The sequence below is a fragment of the Balaenoptera musculus genome, chromosome 13 (assembly GCF_009873245.2).
Source record: "Balaenoptera musculus isolate JJ_BM4_2016_0621 chromosome 13, mBalMus1.pri.v3, whole genome shotgun sequence".
Classification (NCBI taxonomy): Eukaryota; Metazoa; Chordata; class Mammalia; order Artiodactyla; family Balaenopteridae; genus Balaenoptera; species Balaenoptera musculus.
Window position 1 is genome coordinate 41,174,305 of NC_045797.1, and position 18,438 is coordinate 41,192,742.

The window sequence follows — 18,438 nt, forward strand, 5'->3', positions numbered from 1 at the left end:
TCCCTCCTGTTTTGCCTTAGATATTTGTGAGTACAGTGCAGCAGAACTAAGTCTGGTGTTGACTTGAGTCTGGATTAATATACGTATCCAAAAGGGTTCTTGGGCCAATCAAGGCTAGTATGAGCTTGTTCGGTCAGACCTGTGAACCTAAAAACAAGCTTCCCTCCCGCCAAGCCGCATCTATTCTGGCTGACCCTGAGCTCAGGTGTCCCGAGTAGCCTCAGACCTTCATTTCTGCCCGCGGAAGCCTCGAAGTTTCTTCCCGCCAAAGGCGCGGGTTTCCGCCTCTCTGCGCAGTAGGCGCAGGCAGGACTGCGCATGTGCGGGGCCCGGCGGCCGCTGGCTCCCGGCGTCTCCACGGACCAAGAGCCATGGCGGAGACGGAAGCTAGTTTGCTGCGCCAGTTCCCGCTGCTTCTACCCCAGAACCGGGCGAAAACCGTGTATGAAGGATTCATTTCAGCTCAGGTACTCGCCCGGGTGTTGCTCTTTCGCTAGAAGAGCCTCCCTCTGGCGGCGCACCCCCGGCCCTGAAGTCTGTGACCGGAGGGTTTAGGAGCTCGGGTTTGTGGGGATTGAGAGGGGCGGCCAGTAAGGACTCCTGGGAGACTAGAAGTTTGAGAACCGTGGGCCGTTGCTGGAAACCCGTTCCCGGCCGCCGCCTCCATGCCTGGGCCGGGGTCACTGCCTGGGACAGGACGCTGGGAGCCCCGCGCGCGCGCCCGGGCTGGGAGAGGACGGGGAGGAGGGCCACGCCCCCTCGTCCCCGCCCCTCGCGGAGTTTTGCCTCGCTCCTAACTGTGTCTGTCCCACGTTTGAACTTTTGTTTTAATTGGTCAATTTTTTGCTTGTCTTTATTCTAACATGCCCCACCCGCACGAAGGTTGGAGGCCATTCAGACGGGAGCCTGCGCTCCCTCATTATATTCGTGTTTCCTGCAGAAAGAACATTTTGGAGGAAAACCTGGTTTTCGCTCTCTGCCAAGTCCTGGGTACCCGATCTCATCCAGTTGGCGATGTTTTGTAGGAAATCTTGACAACCGAATTAATTACCTTCGCTGATTCCAAGTGGCCTCTCGTGTGGAGTTTATTACCCATAGTAAACACGTGTAGGGCTTTGAAGTTTACAAAGCGCTTTCCAAGTACAATATCTCAATCCTCAGGCCTCAGAGGCAGCAATTTTTTTTAAAAAGTCATTATTCTCGTTTTATAGTTGAGTAAATCAAGGTATGGGAAAGTGGAGAGATTAAGTTACTTGTCCATGATCACAACGGACTCCGTTAAACTCAGGCTATCTGATTCCATTCCTGGGTTTTCCCCCTCTACACTGCATCAAGCTACCTTAGGTGAGAATTTTGAGTATAGACTTTGCTTCCTGGCCATTACATTCAACATTGTGCCCTCTCCCTGAACAGCGCACATACTTTTTGAGGATAGGGGCCATATTCTAGGAATTAACATGTGTTTTGAAGTTTCCTCAAGACACATAGTAATGTCTCAAAAATATTGAGTGAATTATTAAATTCACATGTTAAATGAAAATTTTACCTACCCCTAAGAATATTAAGTGTAGAACTAATCCTGATACACTGATTAAGGAAAGGTTAAAGACCGTACACTTGGACTTCTTCATTTGTTTTCAAATTCATTGTGACTCTCACAGAAAGTAGAGGTTAAACGTCATTGTTACTTCTGGAATAAAGTTAATCCACGTTTTCCTTCCCCAGTTGGAAGTACTGATCTTGAATTACCTAGTTAAAAACTTTCACAGCATTTAGAAAAATTGAAGAGATCTTACTAAGTTCCATTTTTATCAGAACCATGTTATATCTAATTTTAGGCATTTTAAGGAAAGTATTTTGTATTATATGTCTGTATCTGCTAAAGCCTCTTAGAAAATATGTGTAGCCATCAAAATTCAGATTAGATGAAATTATTTTATCCTGGCTATAGCTACAATTCTCATTTGTACCTGCTTTAAGCAGCTTGTTGAAATCCTAACCTAAAGATTTTATTTAACATTGTTTTGTTTTGGTGGAGCTGGTTTTGTCTAAAAATGTGTCGTATGTAATTTCAAATTTACAGAAAAATAGCAAGGATGTAGGAAGAATTTGAGTATACTCTTTAAGGGGGTTCACCATTTTACATTTGCCCCTTTTGATTTATTATTCTGAGTCTGTGTATGTGGGTGGATGTGTACACACATTATTTCCTTGAACAGTTTCAGATTAAGTTGCAGACATAGTGTTCCTTTATTCCTGAATACTTAAGTGTATATTTTGTGAGAACAAGGACATACCCATACATAACCACAATTGTCAAAATCAGGAAATTTAATCATCATATAATACCATTACCTAATCTGGAGTCCAAATTCAAATTTTGTTAATGTTGCAATTATACATTTTTTATACCCCTTCCCAGCGCCTAACCATCTGATGTAAAATCTCACATTACATTTAGTTGTCGTGTCTCTTTAATCTGTAATAGTTCCTTAGTCTTTGTTTGTTTTTCATGAACTTGACATTTTTTGAGTACATGTTGGTCATTAGGTAGAATGTCCCTCAATTTAGATTTGTCTGATGTTTCTTCATCATTAAATTCAGGTTATGCAATTTTGACAGATATGCCACAGAAAGAATATTGTGTCCTTTTTAGGATGCGGGATGTCAGCAGGTCTCATTATTGATGATGTTATCTCTGATCACCTGTTTAAGGTGGCATCTGCCAGATTTTCCTATTGTAATTATTAAGTACTTATAGGAAGCTACTGTGAGGCATCAAACTCCCTCCTCCCCCACCCTGTTATAGCAGCCATTGACTCTTGTTTGAGTCAGTTAATTGATGTTTGCCAATGATGATTTTCTAACTGTGTCATTTCTTCTATATTTATTAATTGGCATTCTGTGATAAAGAGTGGCTTTCCCTTTACCATTTATTTATATCAGGCTCATGGATTTTAAAAATAATTTATCTAATGGATTATAATCCTTACTTCCCTATTTGATGTTTAAATTGTCCCAGATTTGGCCAGTGAGAGCACATTTTTATTGATATGTTTTTAATGATTTGCATTTTCCTATCATCACTGTTTTAAAAGTATCCTGTAGATACTGACATGTAGTGTTTTATCATCATTTTTTAGAGCTTAATTTTAATTTGTAGTTCCCCCGCACCTGGGAGTTATTTAATAGAAGATTAAAATTTTTGCTCATGGAAGGTCTTCTTTCATTCTAATTTTGTTATTTCTAGTTTTATTGCATCATGATTAGACCGTGATGTTTGTAAAACTTCAACTCTTTGTAACTTAATTGATCCTTTAAGTTTAAATTTTATTTGTTAGTGATCTGTGTGATTAAAAGTGTTTTCTCTATTATCAGGTTCTTTCTTTTCTCTTGAGTGAGCTTTGGTAGTTTGTTTCCTTCAAGGACTTTTCATTTCATCTAAGTTTTTGAATTTATTGGTTTAAAAGTTGTTTTTAATATTCTCTTATTATCCTTTTAATGGCTTTAGGATCTGTAGTGATGCTCCCTATATTGGTTACCTTTTGTTGTATTCCACACCTTAGTGGCTTAAAACAACAAACATTCATTATCTCACCTTTTTTATGGATCAGGAATTTGGATGTGACTTAGCTGGATGATCCTGGATAAGTGTTTCTCCTGAACTTGCAGTGAAGATGTTGGCCAGGATGTCTATTATCTAAAGACTTGACTAGAGCTGGAAAATTTGCTGCCAAGATTGCTCATTCACATAGCTATTGACTGCAGGCCTCAGTTTTTTACTTCTGTTGATAGAGGCCTCAGTTCCTCACCACATGGACCTCCATAGTGTTGTTTGACTGTCATTACAGCATGGCAGCTAGCTTTCCCTGAGTAAGTGGTAAAACAGAAATCAAGCAGAAAGCTGCACAGTGCTTTTTCCTCCCCCAGCCTCTAAAGTTACACATTTACTTCTGTTTTATGCCATTTATTAGAAGCAAGTCTCAAATCCAGTCCATATTCAAAAGGAGATGAGGCACCAACACTTAAAGGTAGAAGTATCAAAGAAATTATGAATATATTTTATAGATGTCTCCTATGCCCATTCCTGATATTGGTATTTTGTGTCTTTTTTTTTTTCCTGATGCATCTGGATAGAGACCTATAAGTTTATTGATCTCTTCAGATAACCTACTTTGATTTCATTGATTTTTCTCTATTAGTTTTCTGTTTCTGTTTCATTGATTCCTGATCTTAAATTTCCTAATTTGTTTGGGTGGAAGATTAGGTCATTGATAATGAGACCTTTTTCTTTTATAACGCAGATGTTCAGTGCTATATATTTTCTTTCAAACATTGCTTTAGCTGTATCACACAAATTTTGGTATGTTTTCTTTTTTTTTTTTTTACAGTTCAAAATACTTATTAATTTCTTCTTTGACCCATAGGTTACTTAGAAGAACAATATATCTCTAAATATTTGAGGATTTTCCAGATATCTTTTTTTTTTTTTTTTTTAAGAAATTCACGTTCTTTTATTTATTTATTTATTTATTTATTTATGACTGTGTTGGGTCTTTGTTTCTGTGCGAGGGCTCTCTCTAGTTGCGGCAAGCGGGGACCACTCTTCATCGCGGTGCGCGGGCCTCTCACCATCGCGGCCTCTCTTGTTGCGGAGCACAGGCTCCAGACGCGCAGGCTCAGCAATTGTGGCTCACGGGCCCAGTTGCTCCGTGGCATGTGGGATCCTCCCAGACCAGGGCTCGAACCCGTGTCCCCTGCATTAGCAGGCAGACTCTCAACCACTGCGCCACCAGGGAAGCCCTCCAGATATCTTTTTGATATTGATTTATAATTTAGTCCCAGTATAATTCATATGATTTGAATTCTTTTAAATTTATTGGAACTTATTTTATGGCCTAGAGTATGGTCTATTTTGGTAAATGTTCTGTGCATACTTGAAAAGAATGTATATTATGCTGTTCTTGGGTAGAGTGTTCTATAAATGTCAGGTCAAATTGGTTCATAACGCTATTCAAGTTTTCGATATACTTACTGATTTTCTGTCTATTTGTTCACTTAATGAAAGGGGGTGTTGAAATTTCCACCTACATTAGTCCCCCTTTATCTGCAGGGGATATATTATTCCAAGGCCCCCAGTAGATGCCTGAAACTGTGGATAGTACCAAATCCTATATGTACTATGTTTTTTCCTGTATATTCATACCTCCGATAAAGTTCAATTTATAAATTAGGCACAGTAAAAGAATATCTAAATTGCCAGTGTCACTACTCTTGCGTTTTGGGGTCTTTATTAACTAAAAGAAGGGTTACTTGAACACAAGCACTCAGATGGTAGGACAGTGGATCTTATAACCGAGACAGCTATTAAATGACTAACAGGCCGATACCCTGGACAGAGTGATTCACATCCTGGGTGCGATGGAGTGTAGCAGCGTGAGATTCCATCACACTACTCAGAATGGTGCACAATTTACAACTTAAAAATTGTTTGTTTCTGGAGTTTTTCATCTGATATTTTCAGTTGACCACAAGTGACTGAAACTGCAGAAAGCGAAACTGTGGATAAGGGGGGGCTACTTTATAATTTTTTTTTTCAATTTCTACTTTCATTTCTATCAGTTTTTCCTTCATATATTTTGAAGTTCTTTAGGTACATAAACTTTTAGGATTGTAAGCACTCTTGCTGAACTGACTCCTTTATGATTCTGAAATGATCCTTTTTATCCTTGGTAATAATCTTTGGAATCTTGGAATTTATATTTTTTGATACTAATATAGTGACTCCAGCTTTTTTTTTTGATTAGTGTGGCATGGTTTATCTTTTTCCATTCTTTATTTTATGCTTATTTGTGTCTTCATATTTAAAGTGGATTTCTTCTGGGCCTTGCTTTTTTATCCAATCTGATAATCATTGCTTTTTACTTGGGGGTTGTTTAATTAACCCTTTACATTTAATGTGACTGTTGATATGGTTGGGCTTAAATCTAGTATCTAGCTGTTTGTTTTGTATGTGTTCTATGTGTTCTTTTATTTATTTTTTATATTTTCCCTATTTTCTGCATTTTACATTAATTGAGTTTTATAATTTTGTTTTATCTCCTCTGTCAGCTTATTACCTGTTTTTTTTTTTTTTTTTCCTTAAGTAGTTGCTATATTTTGTCTCTCTTTTCTGGTGTTTGCTCTAGGGTTTACAATATGCATCTTTAATTTACCATCATCTACTTTCAAGTATACCTCTTCCCTTATAGTGTAAGAATCTTACAGTGGTTTACTTGTATTTCGAATCTCCTGGTTTTGTGCTGTTGTTGCCATGTATTTTATTTCTGTTTATCTTATAACCTTCCCAATACAGTATTAATTCTCTTTTAAGCAGCTGATTAGCTTTTTTTTTTTTTAATTAATAGACTTTTATTTTTTAAGAACAGTGTAGAGTTACAGAAAAATTAAACAGATGGTAAGGAGAGTTCCCATGTACCATCTCCTTCCCCACACAAACACAGTTTGTCCTATTATTAACATATTAGTATGGCACATTGTTACAATGAATGAACCAGTATTGGTACATTATTATTAACTCAGGTCTGTACTTTCTTCATATTTCCTTTGCTTTTACCTAATAACTTTTTTCTGTTCTGTGTTCCCATCCAAGATGCCACGTTATTATGTCTCTTTAGGCTTCTCTTAGCTGTCATGGTTTCTTAGACTTTCCTTGTTTTTGATGACTCTGACTTCTTTATGATTATGAAATGACCCTCTTAATTGAGGAATACTAGTCAAGTATATTGTAGGATACTACTCTACTAGGATTTGTCTGATGTTTTTCTCATGAATAGGCTGGGGTTATGTGTTTTTGAGAGGAACATCGCAGAGTTTAAGTACCACTTCATCACATCATATTAAGGGTACACATTGTCAATATGATTTATGACTGTTGATGTTGACCTTGATCACTTGGCTGAAGTTGTGTTTGTCAGGTTTCTCTACTGGGAAGTTACTCTTTTTTCCCCCCTTTCCATACTGTACTCTTTGGAAGGAAGTCACTCTGAGCAGCCCTCACTAAGGAGTGGGGAATTATGCTCCCCCTCTTTCAGTTGGAGTATCTATGTACAGTTGACCCTTGAACAATGCAAGGGTTGGGGTGCCAACCCTCATGTGCTCGAAAATCGACATATAACTTTACAGTCTGCTCTCTGTATCCATGGTTCTGCATCTGTGGATTCAGCCAACTGCAGATCGTATAGTACTGCAGTATGTATTTATTGTAAAAAAAAAAAAAAAAAAAAAAAAAAAAAATCCATGTGTAAGTGGAACTGCACAGTTCAAACCCATGTTGTTCAAGGGTCAACTTCATTTATCTGGAATTCTTCTGTATGGGAGATTAATTTCTCCATTAATTCAATCATATCAGTATGGACGTATTGATATTTTACATTTTGAGTTATATTCCAATACTACTTTATTTGTTGCTCAAGTTATTCCAGCTTTGGCACAGTCAGTTATCCTTTAAAGAGATTTTAAAAAATAAGAAAAAAGGTCTTTTATATTTACCTGTGTATTTACTGTTTCTGATACTCTTGTATATCCAGATTTTTCACCTTGTTTCATTTACTTTCTTCCTGAAGTTCTTCCTTTAACATTTATTGTAGTGCATGTCTGCTAGTGATGAATTCTTTCAGTTGTTTTCTGTCTCAAAAAATTATTGATTTGGCCTTTTGAAAGATACTTTCACTGGGTGTAAAGTTCTGGGTTGACTGTTTTTATTTTAGTGCTTTAGCAATGTTGCTTCGCTGTCTTGCATTATTGTGTATGAGAAATCTCTACTCCTTTTTATCTTTGTTTCAGGAGTTGTGGCACATGGGCTCAGTAATTGTGGCTCACGGGCTCTAGAGCGCAGGCTCAGTAGTTGTGGCGCACGGGCTTAGTTGCTCCGTGGCATGTGGCATCTTCCCAGACCAGGGATTGAACCCGTGTCCCCTGCATTGGCAGGTGGATTCTTAACCACTGTGCCACCAGGGAAGTCCCAGTAGCTTAGTATTGATGGAGACATTATCTTTGTGTCTGTGAACCATCGCAATAGTTTATTAAATTCCTCATTCAAGAATACCCTCTTTTGTCTGCAAAGTGCAGTTTACTTTATGGATGAGTTTTTTTGGTAGTGTCGAAGGAGGAGTTGAGTGTTTTTATTTTGTTACAGAAGATCCTAAGTGTACCATAGTTGGTACTTTTTCCTCCTAACACCCAGTTTCCAAAGGATATCTCTTTTACCATTTTCTTCTCCTACATTTCTTATCCAAGATGAGATCCTTGACTTTTGTGTTGATAAGTCCCCTCCCTGTAGTCAGTGCTCTGATTTACCAGAAGTCTTTATTATTATTTTTTGCACATAGTCCAGTCCCCTCTTCTGTCTTCCATGCATTTTTTTTTTTCCTGAAACCCCTAGCTCTCTAAAAGGACTTGATGTGGGAGCCCCAGGGTGGAAGGCACTGGAAAGTGGTTTAAATTTTTCTTCTTAGAGGTAATTTTGAAGTTTATGGTATTCTCTTTCTTCTGATTCTGCCGAAGACATGGGATTTTTGTGGTTCTAATTGTCCTTAATTTTGATGTGTATAGTTTTTTGGAATGATAGGTAGATTCAGATTTAGGCAACTGTCAGTACTTTTGTTCCCTGTAAGTCTGGAAAATCTGCTTCATGAGAGCAATTAACATTTTTTCTATGGTTTAACTAAAAAAAGATAATTTTGGACACTTTCTTGAATCAGAAAAGTATTATGGCATGTGACATGGCATTTGCCCTTTTAAAATGGTTGGATTTTGCAAATAAGGGACTTTGGAATTTTATTCTTTCACATAACAGATCAGTAGAGTAGTTTTACTATTTTTCATGTAAATTTTGAATTCCAGATTGTTCTTACACCTATGTGTGGGATGTCTGTAAAGTTAGGTTAAAGTTACTACATAATACCTTCTAGCGCTTTAATGAAATAGTGAATTATTGTTACTTGACCTTTTGAAAAGGTCAGTAGTACATTTTGTTTCATTTTTTTAAAGGACATTTGAATGTAATGAAAGTCAGAACTGCAATATTACCATGAAAGTAAAGGTTATGGGGTACATTTAATTGTGTTCCTCTGTTTTTGAAACTGCTTTGAGGGAGACTCTGCTAAAATTCTCGTGGTAATTGTTTTTCAAGAATTTTATTACTCTTTTTCATTTTATACTGTTGGAGTAAAAGATTATATTTCTGTTTGTCTTTTTCTGCTTACCTTTGCTCAGATTTCATGTGTATTATCCTATTTAAGTTACAAAGTTTAAGCTGCTTATCCATTCACTTTCTCAAGAAAGTAAAACTGAATATATTTCTCAGAGAACTGTCCTTCTTTCCTTGGAAAGATTCTTGAGTAAAATTTGGTCTTTTCAAATGTATAGTTAATGAATATTTAAATTAAAATAACTTAATATTTTAGGGGTTTTATTTATTAAAGTTCTGCGAGTGTGGGAGAATTAAACATACTCTGATTTATGAAAATATTTCTGTCTATGTATTTAGATTATTTAAATATATTTTCACTTTATTAAACTCTGGAAAATTACAAATATGAAGCCTATAATTATTATATATTACTTTACATTATGATTTTTTCTTCTGTATTCAGAGCAATTTGAAGGAATTTCCTTTTTCTTTATTTCCTAAGAAATAACATTTAAATTTCTTCTTTATGTCTACATTAACAATTTCTTAGTATTTCTTATTTATGTGAGTAACTTTTTCTTTAAAAACAAAATCCTATCTTAGTGTTTTGATTACCCAACAATCACAAAGTTTCTGACAGGCATTTTTGAGTTATTTTCCCTCAAATGCACTATTCTGTTGCTTATATTTTAGCAAGTATTTGGATCAAGTTGATACCTTTTAGAAAATAAAGGAAAATGTTGCCTTTTTTATGTGATTCTGTTTGACTTCTCTTTAAGTGAAAGATGAAATGAACCTTCTTTTTTGAGTGAACCTTCTTAATGTTTTCCACAGGGAAGAGATTTCCATCTTAGAATATTGCTGCCCAAAGATTTACAACTGAGGAATGCAAGGTGATGTGATGTTTTGTTATATACTGTACATGCATCTTGGTGGGATGAGCAGTCGTTAATCTGCTATAAGCTGATTCTAGTCATTAGAGTTCTGCCTAAAATGCTTATCAATCAGTTAACCAGAAGCATTTCTGATTTTTCTGAATCGTTGTGCTTTGTAAATGATTTTCCCTGGTGTTGAAGTGTTTTTCAATGGTAACACATTCTCTAATTTATTTATTTTTTAGTTAAAGCAGTAAACAACAAGTGAGAATATTTGGAGAATACAAAAGAATTAGAAAATTTGTTTCCAACTTTTGACTGATGTTAATTATGTGTATGTTCAGTCGTGGGAAGACCCACATTATCAGTTGGGTCCTGATAGAAATTAGGTGTCAACATGGGCTGTTGGTATGGACAGCCCTTCAAGGAATGTCAAGAGACAAGATTAGAAATTTAGGATTTAGGTAGCGCCTAAAATCTTTTTTCTGCTCCAGAATATCTGAGGGTAGGAAGGGAGGAAGAATCCAGAGACAGTTACAGTGGAACTGACAGGATTTTGTGACTGGTTAGAAGTGGCAGGTCAGACAGAAAGAGGAGTGGAGGATTCTTTTCAAGTTCCTAACTCAGATCACTAAGCTAGAGAAGAGATCACGGATGGAAGAAGTAGAAGAGGAATTGTTTTAAGACATATCAGATGTTAAATATCAAGAGGAGATTTTTAGTAGGTAGTAGTGGTTTGGTGTGGAAATTGAGCATGAAACTTGGAATGGAGACGTATGTAGAAGTCACAGTAGGCGTGGGATTTGGGGCCATGAGTATGGATAGACTTTCTAGTGCCTGCATGGATAGAGTGAGAAGAGAAAGCCAGTGACAGAAACTTGAGGGCATAACAGTGTTTAAAGGACTGGGAAATAAAGAGGACCTTGGAAGAAGACAAAGGATTGACCAGAGAAGCAACAGGAAAACCTAGACAGTTGTCTCTGAAGCCAAAGAAAGAGAGGCTTAGAAGGGGAATGGTTAACAGTGCTGACTGTTGCAAAGGGATCAGGTTAGATTGCATAGGTTTCATGTAGTGGTTGAAGCCAGCTTTTATTGGGGTTTTGAGAGTGGGTAAGTGGGTAGAAAGGAAATGTAAACAGTATAAACTACTTTGAAGAACAGGAGTGGCCAGAGAAGTGTGTGTAGTCAAGGAGGAGTTATAATTACGTGTTTTTTTTTTTTTTAAATAAGATTTGCTTGATCAAGTTAATATTACGGAGGAAAAAAAAACTAGCAGAAAATAAGTTAAGGATAACACAGTAAAGGGATAATTAGTGAATTGATGTGATTGAATTGGTGGGAAGGGGTGGAAAGCACATTTGAAGAAGGGGTTTCCCATGGGCTGTTGAATGAACTACTCTGCCTCTATGATAGGAGATAGCAGTGGAAATGAGGGTTAGCAGACCGAGAATGGAGGGTCATGATGGTTTGAAAAGATCATGGTTGGGAAAACTCTGAGGGGCTTTCTACTTCTAGGTAAGTAAAAGCAATTCCTAGAGGAGTTACTTACCTAGCAACATTGAGAGCGCAACTGAGGTGAGCCAGTAGATAGATGAACATTAACTTATCACTACTTACACGATTAAAAGTATGTCCTTAATCTGGAATTGAAAGAAGAATAGAGTGCTACATATGCTTTTGCAAATACAAGTTCTGTATATTATGATCAAAACTGTTTTATTTAATCTCTCTTGGAGAAGAATCCAATTCAAGAAAACTTTGCTTTGGACATGTTAAAATTTTAAAAAAAAAGTACTGTTTTGTTCGCATGTTGTTTGCTGATTGCAGTTATTTATATTTTGAATAAAATTAGTACCGACAGTTGGAAGACATGATTTTCAACAGTAGCCGTGATAAAAATTTTATTAACTTGTCAGCATTATCTTTATGTCATTCTTCTCTATGTATGTAGATATTTGAGTTAGCATACAAATAAGTTTTTTCCTTTTAATTCTGAACAATGAATAAACCATGTTGTTCCATTAAAATTTTAGATTACTATGTAGTTGGCAGCTGAAAGCAATACTTAATGGATATCATCACGTAGTGCAACAGGTAAGTCCTTTAAAAGGTTTGTTTTAAGCGGGGGTAAGAAGTTACTAAATATACTCTTTTAAAGACCTATTTTGCAGAGTGTTACAACTGGTTTAGTAGTTGCTGAATTTTGTAGGTTTCATCTCTATCTAGCAAATATTTTAAGGATCCATATTTTATATAAAATGTTTCCTGTCTCAGAATCCTCAGCACATCTCCAGCCAGCATTTATGTCGAAACTTTATTTCCATCCTTGAGACTTTAGGGTCTTCAAATGTATACACCCTATCCACCTGAATAGTGGTGGTACCAAAAAATCCCAGGACCCATTTAGGAGTTGAAGGGTATCTGTGGCAAAAATGCGATTGTAGTTCAAGATTAGCAACAGAAAAGGTGAAGTGGAAATCACTTAGGATCATGCATGCATATGTAATGAGAGTAGATGTAAAGGCGGCATAGGTGAGATATAGGCAGGATTTATTTAGTTATTCTTTATTTTTAAAAAAATTTTATAACTGGAAGTTTGTACTTTTGACATCCTTCACCCACTTCATCCACCTCTCCATCCCAATTCAGTTATTCTTAATGTTTAGGTTGCTCTACCTGAAAATTCCTTTAAAGATTTTTGTTTGTTTGTTTGTTTCTCTAATCAATTACTGAAGCAACTGAAAATAATGAAATGCCTCTTGTAGGAAAATAAATGTAAGTAGAACTGCCTTTCTTTTAATGCTTTATTCATTTGTGTATTTTTCCTGATTTCCTCTACTTTCTTAAAGCAGGTTATTATGTATGAAACTGACAATGACAGTTACTCTCACTTAAAGCAGTACTGAACCACAAAGAAATATAGGAAATAAACTATTTGATTTGTAGAATGTAAGCTGTCACTGCTGGCAGTATAATTACAGCAGATTTTTAAGGGGATGTTTAAATTATTTCTCTCTGTTTTCTCTTCACTGCCCCTTCCCCATCCACTGAGATTATATTGTATACTAAAGTTTAAGAAAGGAATCTAATGAGATATCTAAATAGCTTGAAGAAAAACTGTTAATGAAGACTAAGAATAATAATAAATTCTGTAACAGTTTTTCTCTACCAGTTCACCAAGAGGATTCCTAGAAAAAGTTCCAATTACTTATCTCCTCCCTGCCCTGAACCCTGCCCTTACTGTAGAACCCAGTATTAGTTTCAGTCTTTGTTTTATTCCAAAGTCCAGTTGAATGTTACTCTTCTTTCCTTGTATCATTTTTAACTTTAGTAAATATGGGTCGGGGGGGGGCGGTTAGCAATTTTTTTTCTGTGAAGGACTGGATAGTAAATTTTTCAGGTTTATGGACCCTTAAGATCTGGTGGGGGGTCAGCAATTTTTTTTCTGTGAAGGACTGGATAGTAAATTTTTCAGGTTTTGTGGACCCTTAAGATCTCCATCATAACTACTCTACTGTGCCCTTGTAGCACCGAAGCAGCCTCGACAAGAAGTAAATGAATAGGTGCGGCTGCATTTCATTACGACTCTGCTTACAAAAACAGCTATCGGGCTGGATTTAGCCTCTGAGCTGTAGTTTGCACACTTTGGTATAATTTATTATTCCTCTCTAGTAAACTACAGGGGAAATATTGTATAGAAGAAGGGAAAGTCAAAGACTTGTTCTACAAACGTGCCCACACAAAGCTGTGTTAAGATGTAAATCATATGTCTCATGTATTGTTGAAATATCTTCGATTATTATTTTTCTCATGTAAAGACAGAAATTTACATATCCACTTCAGAACTGTGTGGTGGTAGTGCAGTGCATCAGAAAAAGTAACAAAAATAACATTTTGATTTCAAGCAGAGAAATGATGTAGAGATTTATCTAAGAAAGCAATTTTAAATGAGAATTTTTTTTTGCTTTCTTTTATTCTATAATAATTTTCTTTTAAGAATCAAAGATTTCTAGGAAATGGAACCATGACACTTTAATATCCCTTATACTTCAGAAGTTATTTCCTTTTTGCCATTTTATTGTAACTGTTCTACCTTATTGAAAGATTGAGTCTTTTTGAATTAATACGGGTTAGTTGTGAAAGGACAAAATTAACAATTATAGGTAGTCTTTAAGGTGAAGGAAAAAAATTAAAATAGACAGTTTTATTGATTAGTTGTTAATTCATTGCTCTGACTAGATTCTTTTAATTGTATAGATTTCCTGATTTTTATATTTTATGCTCCTCTTGACACTCCATTCATACTTTTTTTTTTTTTTTTGGTAAATAGTGCTGTGGTTTGCTAGATTGCTAAACTTGACAGTAGTCAGTGCTGAAGAAATAGAGGAATGTGTGAGATTTTAAGTGACATTCTTACATAATTCAGTATATCTCACCAAAATAGATTTGAGGGCTTGAATTACTCTTTCAGAATGAAATTGGTAGGAATAGTAGGGTTGATGACCAATACTTTAATTCTTATACTTTTAAGACGTAGATATAGCTAATACTTTTTTTTCCATATTCACATGGACTTGGATTTTATTTCCATTTCAGCATGTGGAATATTCATTGTACACATGAAATTAATTGGAAATGTTGTTTTGATCTAGAGAATGCAGCACTCTCCTGATCTAATGAGCTTTATAGTGGAGTTGAAGATGGTTTTGGTAAGAATTTGTTTTCTAACAGTCACCATATTCTGTAAATCTTGAATGTTTTTGTAATTCCTTTAAAAACCAACATGATTAGAACTTAAAACTTCTCAACTCCCAATCATTAATGTCTTATTTTACTCTGTGCATAAATGTGGATGGTACTTTTCTGAAACTGCATGAGGAGTAGAACTATGTGTAAGAACCAATTTGATTGTATCCTAAACTGGGCACACTTGACACTAGTCTTGGACAGGTGGTGAAGAAATAAAATGTACTTCTGGTCTGTTAGAGAATGTAACATCTACAGAGAGATTAAAAAGTCACACATAAAGATATAGTACAATGTATAAATAATTTTGTATACAACTACAGATTTCTGAAAAATTTGTTAGGCTTCATTACATATATACAGTTACATATGATAACTGATTATTCAGTTAACTATACGTAAAATACTTGATTAACAGAAGAGGGAAGACAACAGGGAATACCCACAGGCCCATGACCTAACTTCAAAGTTTTGCCAATCATATTTCTTCCCCTACTCTTTTAGGAGAAAGGGACTGGAGCATTTTAAAAGAAACCCTGGACATTGTATCCATTTCTCCATAATATGTGAGATTATACGTCTAACACTTAAGTGTTTTTTTGTCTGTTTTAAAATATGCTGTTATAATCCCAGTAAAGTTAGTGCTAATTCTTTATAGTTGCTTTGTTTGTATCAGTAGGCAAACACGGTCCACACATTATATTTAGTTGATATGTCTCTTAAGTTTCTTAATTACTTCCTGTAGCAGCATCTCCTCTTCCCCTCACTGTTTTTTTTTTTCCTTCTTCTCATGCCATCTACTCATTGAAAAGCCAGATTATGTGTCCTATAAAATTTCCTACATTCTGGATTTGGTTTATTAGATATTCATGGTGTCTTTTAACATATTCTTCTACCTTTTTTGCAATCTGGCAGTTAGATCTAAGGGTCTCAACAGAATTGGGTTCATTTGCTCTGGTAAGAATACTTTGTGCTCTGTACTTCTTACCCTGCATCAGGAGGTACATGGTGTCTGATAGTTCCTCATTGAGAGGAGTTAAGATTGATCAACAGGTTTAGATCCATCTAATATAAAGTTTCCCATCAGCCTATCACCTACTGATTTTAGCTTCCAATGACAGTCATTGACTACATCCACTATTTCACTAGGGATTGCAAATGGTGATTTTTAAAAATCCATCATCTACATTTATTAGCTGAAAATCTTTTACAGAGAAGAATTTCCCTTCATCAGTTATTTGGTTAATTTGAGGCATAGCTTATACTGGAGAGATAGGATAAATGCTTGTTTCTTTTTCCTTTTTTTAAAAAGTCAATTTTTAGAATAATGAGTTGGTGCCTAGCAACTCAAAGAAACTAATGCTTTTTTTTTTTTAGTATTATTATGAACCTGTGGGTTTTTTAATATTTGATTAACTTTAGTCCATTGCAGTCATTATTCAGTGCTTAAACTGTACCATTTTTGGTCAGTGTAAGCCCCTTCATGTTGGTTCCTGAGTTCTTTTTTTTTTTTTTAATTTTTATTTATTTATTTATTTATTTATGGCTGTGTTGGGTCTTCGTTTCTGTGCGAGGGCCTTCTCCAGTTGCGGCAAGTGGGGGCCACTCTTCATCGCGGTGTGCGGGCCTCTCACCATCGCAGGCTCTCCTGTTGCGGAGCACAGGCTTCAGACGCGCAGGCTCAGTAATTGTGGCTCACGGGCCCAGCCGCTCCGCGGCATGTGGGATCTTCCCAGACCAGGGCTCGAACCCGTGTCCCCTGCACTGGCAGGCAGACTCTCAACCACTGCGCCACCAGGGAAGCCCCTGAGTTCTTTTAACACATCCCAAGCTTTGCTTTATGACACCAATTGCCCCAGTTTCATTAACTCATCCTATTTTTCCAAAGAGCTGTGGTTTTTTTGTAGGAAATGGTATTTGGATGCCACAGTCTCAAAACTGGAGTGTTCATTGGTATTAATTCTAGGCCTTTTCAGTGGACAAAGCCTGAAAAAAATGCTTTTTAGAAAGAAAACAATCATGAGTTCATTTCAAATTTTTCATTTCAAATTTGGCATAGGGATTTTACTTCTTTGACTTTATGCTTATATCTCTTTTAAATCTGAAAATTTTCATTTTGAATATTAACATAGTTATTTTATTATGTTTTTACTTGTATGTTTTACTTATGCTTTTCCCATATCTATATTTCTTTATATTTGTTTTACAAAATTACAGTACCAATATATAGCTACTAACAACTGAAAGCAGTTTGATATTTCTTTGTGGTTCTTTTTGAGGCCTTCTTATTGTTAGGAGCAGCTGCCACATATTTAGAGCTTATTTACTTGCTGGATTTGTCTTGAGCCCTTTTTTTAATCCTCATAACAACCCACTGAGGTGGAGCTTTGGTGAAACGTTTGGGATCAAAATAAAGAGTATAAAAAAAATCAGATTCTAAAGTTTAAATTTTGACTAATAAATTTGTAAGCCCTAATTAATAAGGATTATCAAAATTCATTATCAATTTTGTCAAAGGCCACAACATGATAACCTTAAAAAATGTAAGGTGAAGAAGTGAAGCGTATTTTGGTTTACATCTCCTTGACATTGAACAAAAGTTTGAAAAGTTTCTTTTGTCTTTTTATCATAATTTTGATAACCTATACAAATAGGACGAAGGCAGTGATCCCCAACCTTTTTGGCACCAGGGTCTGGTCTTGTGGAGGACAATTTTTCCACGAAGCTGGGGGGTGGGGGAGATGGGGGGCATGGTTCAGGCGGTAATGTGAGCCATTGGGGGCGGCAGATGAAGCTTTGCTCACTTCACTGGCCGCTCACCTCCTGCTGTGCATTACCTCCTGCTGTGTGGCCCTGTTCCTAACAGGCCTCAGACCAGTCCACGGCCTGGGGGTTGGGGATCCCTGGGCTAAGGGAACCAGAGTAAAAACTGTATATACTGTGGCTCGTTACTGCTGAAGCTAACTTTAAGCTCTATCGGTCATTTAATTTTGAAGAAATACTCAATAGTTTAAAATAATTGGGGATTGATCTCCAATTCACAATATTCTATTTAGTACATTTGTCATTGCATTTCTGAGTAAAATGAGATCCTCTACTTTAGCTTTCTAAAGAAATTGTGGACAGAGTTGGTGATACTATTGCACATTTATGGCACTGTACCTAAAAACGTAAGAATTAGTAGTTTATTGGGTTGTATTGTTAGTAATAGGGTTCATTTAATATAATCACTGGTGAAAGTATTGAGAATGTTGCCCAAATGAAATCAGTAGGTGTTGATCTTATTTCAGGAAATTTTGTTAAATCTCTCATGGAGTTTCCTAGTAATAACTAGGCGTATAGTAGGAGCTTGTACATATCTGATAGATGAACAGTTGTTTTAAAAGAACTCAACAGGGTAAATTATTTTATTCCTTTTTTATGGCTGAGTCACTGAGTGCCTAAGGCCTCAAAACTTGGAAATGTTTAAAATTAGGAATTAAAACCTGTTTGTAAAGCCTGTGTTCTTTCTACTATGTACCTTTGCTTCCTTGTCCACAAAGAACACTTTGCTTCTCTGCCTTTGCCCGTTTCTCTGCTACAGTTCTAGAATAGGAATAACTTGTCTGACCCTAGGTAGAAGGC

General features: G+C 36.2%; 1 protein-coding gene across 3 annotated transcripts in view; it reads left to right on the forward strand.

Annotated features, from left to right (window-relative positions):
• Positions 1-333: 333 nt before the first annotated feature.
• The window catches only part of FANCL (FA complementation group L), a 77,879-nt gene continuing 59,774 nt past the window's right edge, over positions 334-18,438 (forward strand). Inside the window, exons 1-4 of one of the 3 annotated variants that reach the window (XM_036872724.1) lie at positions 334-467; positions 10,028-10,086; positions 12,102-12,162; positions 14,721-14,777. In XM_036872724.1, the coding sequence (XP_036728619.1) occupies positions 372-467; positions 10,028-10,086; positions 12,102-12,162; positions 14,721-14,777 (273 nt within the window). In that variant the 5' untranslated portion in view covers positions 334-371. Of the gene's footprint in view, positions 468-10,027; positions 10,087-12,101; positions 12,163-12,803; positions 12,844-14,720; positions 14,778-18,438 lie in introns of those variants that run through there. The other 2 variants (XM_036872726.1, XM_036872725.1) reach the window with 2 other exon arrangements.